General features: G+C 44.9%; 1 protein-coding gene across 2 annotated transcripts in view; it reads left to right on the top strand.

The window, feature by feature from the left end:
* LOC308104686 (uncharacterized protein) overlaps positions 1 to 3,840 on the top strand; it is a 67,772-nt gene extending 63,932 nt beyond the window's left edge. For both annotated transcript variants that reach the window (XM_080455178.1, XM_080455177.1), the window contains exons 16-17: positions 462 to 605; positions 1,164 to 3,840. In XM_080455178.1, the coding sequence (XP_080311304.1) occupies positions 462 to 605; positions 1,164 to 1,436 (417 nt within the window). In that variant the 3' untranslated portion in view covers positions 1,437 to 3,840. The remainder of the gene's footprint in view (positions 1 to 461; positions 606 to 1,163) is intronic.
* Positions 3,841 to 6,000: the final 2,160 nt, after the last annotated feature.

Below are 6,000 nucleotides of genomic sequence, written 5' to 3'. Positions count from 1 at the left end.
GTAGTATAATCTGGGTTCATGTCAATTTGTGAATTATGAAATTGTGTTTAAGTGCGTAACATTAAGTACCATTATGTCTCGAATACAGCAACCAATTGGGTGGATAAGTAAAAAACTAAACTGAACGCCATGGCTCGCCATGGCTCCAATGTGGATCTCAGACTTCCAAATTTGAGTCCCTTTGACTTCCATTATTAAAGTAAAATATTTCAACACGTATAATAACATATGTGAAAACATTTCGTGGAGGTACTTGTGTAGCCTACTGGCAGTGTGCACAAGACCTTTGGCACTTATCAGTCCAGCGATTTGAGAGATTATCTCCAGACACACAGACTGACCGACTCACACAGACGGCTCTACGCCTGTAGAGCCACGTCGTAACGGAGCAAATGGCAGGAAGGGCAATCTGGTCGACCCTATCCCTGATGAGAACTTTGACCCTGACACTTTGGTTGCAGGAAGAGCAGGTCAAATCCCACGAGACGCGGTTCCGTGCCATCTCCACGGAGCTCGCAGAGCTGCGCTCGTACCCTCCCGACCGCAAGGTGAAAGGGCGCGAGCTGGATGAGTACCGTCAGCGCGATGAGTATCTGGAGTTTGAGGTAAGTCGGAGTACCCCGGCCTGCCGAGCTTCAGAAGAACTGAGACATAAACAAATGCAAAAGTGTACCAATTCTTCACTCCTGTACATCTCTCTTTCTTTCGTTCTCTCTCTCTCTCCGGTGGTGTAAAGTAACTAAGTACATTTACTCAAGTACTGTACTTAAGTACAATTTTGAGTTACTTTTACTTTACTGGAGATTTTCAATTGTCTCTACTTTTACTTCTACTCCACTACATCAAATATTGTACTTTTACTCCACTACAATTATTTGAAAACTTTAGTTACTCGTTACTTTGCAGATATAAATGATTACATTATAAAACATACATTAACCACTTTAGCCCCACTTAAGCTCACAACAACCTACAAGCCTACAAGCTTTACACCTACAAGCTCACAACGTGTCACGATGCGACGCGTCGTGAGCTTCGAGATCTGGTATTTTCAAACATTTTAGTACTTTTACTTTTGGTACTTTTAAGTACATTCTTCACTCGTACATCTCTCTTTCTTTCTCTCTCTCTCCCTCTCGAACACCTTCCTCCCCGTTCTGTAGAAAACGCGATACGGCACCTACGTCATGCTGCTGCGGGCAAAGATACGGAGCGGCGAGGAGGACCTGTCCGTGTTTGAGTCCCAGCTCCTGGAGGACAACGCGCTGCACCGGGCCCACTCCAGCCCCACGCTGCAGGACAGCAGCCTGGCCAGCCAGACGAGCAGCGCCCGGGACACCAGCAGGGCCAGCGGGGGCAGCAGCAGCAGCTGCAGCAAGCCGCGTCAGGAGGGCCAGGGCCAGAGACACAGCTACCGACAGGCCGTCAAGAAGTGAGGCGGGGGAGCGGGGGGGCCCCAGGAGCGGCGTGGTGTTGCGCTTGGCCAGCGGCAGGCTGTCTCCCTGCTCGGGGGCTTTGATTTTTGAGAATTTCCTGTAAGCGTTTGGAGCTCTGCTCTTTGAAGGGGGAACACAGGAGGGTCTTACCCTCCCGCACCTCCAAATATACACACACACACACACACACACACACACACACACACACACACACACACACACACACACACACACACACACACACACACACACAACACACACACAACACACATACACTCACACATACACTCACACTCACACCCCACCCAGCGTATGTGGCACCCTACACGGCACCCCGATCTTCTCGTCCACAACAGGAAGTGCTGATCCTGTGACTGGGCTGATACCAGGAGGAGTGGTGGGAAGGTTCACACATTTAAACGGAGGTGTCAGGGGGGAAGGCACGCTGGCTGTGGCAGCACACTGTACTGTGCAGGTGAAACAGAGGATGCTCTTGGAAGGAACAGTTGGGAGGGACCATACAGGGACTTTTACGTCCAGCATCCGTTTTTTTGTTTCTCCCTTTGCTTCTTTTCAGGCACCTCTCCAGACAACCCCTCACACCTTGTTCTCAACCTTCTTACTCTGATTTGGGACCAAACACATTTACGCTTTGGAAAACCGTACTGTGTCTCAGACGACTGATCGTTTGACTTGAGATGAGTTACAGTACTGTACCACCGCCACGCTGGTCCGATTTTAAAGTGGTGTGATGCTCACTGGTCTTAGAGTTAAACATCAACAGGTCTTAAGAGTCATTGCATTGCTGTTCCCTTCTTTGCCACATCACAGAGGTGTGTTCACAACATTCCACAAGGGAGCCTGTCTGTAGCTCTAGATTTGGAGCTCCTGGAGATTTATTTAGCTGAATGTGAGAGGTGGTATCAAGTTGAATATGAACACGTATGTACGAGACACACGGGATCAGAGCTGAGGTTGGCCTCAGGGAGAGGAGGCAGGAGATGGCAATTGATCCTCCCTTTGTCTCCTCTCGGTTCATCTGATCTCAGACCAGAGGAGGCTGGCTGCGGTTCTCCTCTCTTGCCTATAGCGGTCCTCTGGCAGACAGTCGGAAGTCATGAGATCAGCTAGAAGCTCAACACTCAAGTCAATGCTAAAGCATCTCAGCAAACGGGAACATCATCTTTTTACTCCCGCAAACCCCTCTTTTCCTCCCTCCCTCCCTAAACAAAACAGCTGTCTCCCCTCCCCAGTTGCTTCCGTCCCGTGGTGTGCTTCTATTCTCTTTCTTCTTCTTGGCTGAATGTTGTTTTGCTCAAGTGATCCGCATGCCTGCATCCAAGCATACAGCTTATTTTTAGGCCTTTACTTCTTTGGCCGATCAGGGGGGTGTTGGTGGCAGAGGGCTCAGAGACGTTAACCTTTTTTGGTAGAGGGGGTTATATAATACTTTATCTTCATGCTAGTGTTTAGCCATGTTCTCTGCCATGTGAAATCCCTGTGTGTACCTATAAACTCATTTCCAAATCGCTGTTTTGTCACTCACTGGGCAGACCTTTGAATGTTCTTGTTTTTAAATATTTTTAAAGTATTTTACAGTCGGTTGGTTGATGTCGAGCCTACCCCTCCTTCTCTTGTGTAATGTATGTCCAATGTATGATGAAATATGCTACTGAAAATATATTTATGAGGACTATGTTATCCATATTCACTGTAAACACACAGGTTATGTTGTATATAAGTTGCCAGCCAATGTATGCTTATATTGTATGATACCTGACAGTATATTTACGATATAATCAGCAAACTGATGTGAATATGCATTAAGTATGTATAGTTGACATTCCTTATACTGTACCTAAAGTTCCCAAAAGTGTTACATGATTCGCATTCTAGATTTCTTTTTTATTTAAGCGATAGTGTGAACGTAAAAGGCAACAAAGCTATGTAATATCAGTATTACATGAATGCTTATGTACGTACAGTATGTATCTGAGAATTGTAAGTGATCAAGATATAGGGAAGTAAAGTAGTATGGAGTAGATATGGTACTAAAGATTTAGAGATGTGATATAACCTAAGAGCATGAGTAAGGCTTAATTTATAAGCTATCACACGACACTGTATAAATTAGGCTTAATTTGGTCATCAGAGATCCATGCTCGGTTGTCTTTATTACATAACATTCATAGCAGAGTATGTGAAATATGAAAGGAAGACAATGAGATGGGGGAACTTGCCACCAAGGAACAATCACTGCTTTGAATCCTGAATTATTTGGTGGGTGGGGGAAAAGAGTGGCCATTTGCATCTCATGACGCACCTTGTGTTAATGATTTGCTGTTGAGGTGTATAGCCATTTTCTACTCAGGCTCGAAGATTACAGCTTGGAACAGCTGCAGTGCCAGCATTTTACCAGCAGGGAGGGCTGTTTGACATTCAGTTACTTTATAATTATAATTTGGTCCCCACTCCTTGGGGTGTTTTTGTCTCTGTATATTTGCACATACATTAACTTTGTCCTCTGCATTTTACCCATCCTATAACTACTAGAAGCATTGAGCAGTTAATCGTTAAGTGTCTTGCTCAGGGACACTGACACATTGCTGGGGCTTGGAATCGAACGTGGGACTTAAACTTAAGCTTCCCAGTAGGGCTCTTTAACCATTCAGCTATTAGCCGCCCCACTTTTTCAGCCACATGAACACCTGCACTACACATGCATGGGGTAGTGCAGGAGGGCTATGATACAGCAGGATGTGTATGTGTGTGCGTGTGCGTGTGCGTGTGCGTGTGCGTGTGCGTGTGCGTGTGCGTGTGCGTGTGTGTGTGCGTGTGTGCGCGTGCGTGCGTGCGTGCGTGCGTGCAGGCATTTGAGTGCCTGTGTGTGTATGTCTATATACAGTACATGTGCATGAATACAAGTTTGAATGTGTCCATCTTCCTGTGGGGACTCGTGAATGTCATCGTATGCATGCTGTGACCACGCTGGCGGTTCAAAAGAGTCAATTCCATGTGGCTGTAGAAATCATTCTAGTCCAGTGTCATGCTGTGCAAAGTTCTAACAAGAGCAACATTCATCCAGCATTGTATGTGGTTCATTCACTATGTGCAGTTTTATATGTACATGTACAACTGAATGTTTGGTCTGAACTTTAGCACGTTTGCCTTTGATGTTTGCCTCTTTTCCCATGCCACCTTATCCGCGTGGCTGTTTTAGCTCTCTCTCTCTCTCTGCACTTCCTCTCTCCCATCCGTGCGTTTGTTTCTCTTTGCAGAAACCCCGCCCCCAACATAGTCTTAACCACTTAAACCCTATACTTACTATATCTCCTCCTTTTTTCCCTGTACACCAAATGTCTTTGCCGAAAATAGCTGATCTGCAAGCTCACAACGCATCGGAACGCGGCGCGTTGTGATCTTGTAGATCATCTATTTTCGCCCAAGAATAGGGATCTAGGGATCAAGTGTATCATTTTTCAATCTGGTATTTTTTTGGAAAGATGCTCTGTTCAGTTAAATGTGTAGTATTTGTATTTCGTCCACATTAACCGGTGACATACATTTTACCTGTTATGTACCATTTTGTGTATTTATTGATAGTCTTTTACTCTGTTGTAAAAATGCGGCCAAACTGTCAAAGGGCAGCAATATGTTTAGTGCCATTCTAGGTCTGCTGAGGGGAAGGTGTGTATCTGTGATATGACTGGGGACTTTATTGTGGATATTACCCAAATAAGACCAAAAGTGACGATGCATCTACATTGAATCAACTTGCTGGATGAGCGTTAAGTTTTTAGCTTGTACAGTCTGTACAAGTCACATGCAGGGCTCTGTATGCTGAATTCTTGTTTTTACAGTATGGTGAGGTATGCATACTGCAGGTTCCGAAAATCTACAATACTGTACTGTGTAGATGTATCACAAACTGTGATTTATCTGGTCATGAAATAAAAAGGAAAGCAGTTCTTAGGAGCCCCTGTTTTCACTGAGGTCTCCAAGGCCCCTACCACCACCGCCAACCTCAACTGCAACTTTTTGGTGTGTCATATTGCCATCACCCACCTGTGACATCACAGAGCAGCTGCTGGGTCTCCATGGCAGTGGTTTGCATGGAAATCGCCAGTTCCCTTGGTGATGGCTCTGTATGTGATGCTGAAATGAAAGCCTTGCTGGCGTATTACAGAGATATATTCCAGACTGAGAGAGTAAAGCCTAATGTTTTACTTTGCTATGCAGCAGTGCTGCTCAAAATAACAGATTAAAATGTTTCTGACAGGTTTCACCGTCGTATGACAAAGTATACATCAGGCTTTAGATAATGGAAACGCTCAAATCTGCAACCATTTGGGGCGAACCTTTCTCTCACAATGCATCTGTGCTACTATAATCTCTGTTGTGCTCTACCCATTCCAGCCTAATTTCTGAATGTGATGTGTATATAAAGCATGAGATAACATGGTCTGCCTTCATTTATATTAATTTTAGAGTATTAAATGAAAGGTTAATATATACAATAGATCAGCATTGTTTGTCTTTCAGGTCATGGTCATTTTTTTCTATC

Source organism: Gymnoscopelus braueri, assembly GCF_963280865.1.
Source record: "Gymnoscopelus braueri genome assembly, chromosome: 17".
Taxonomy (NCBI): domain Eukaryota; kingdom Metazoa; phylum Chordata; class Actinopteri; order Myctophiformes; family Myctophidae; genus Gymnoscopelus; species Gymnoscopelus braueri.
Note: the sequence above shows the minus strand (reverse complement) of the source record. Positions and strands in the feature narration are given on the sequence as shown.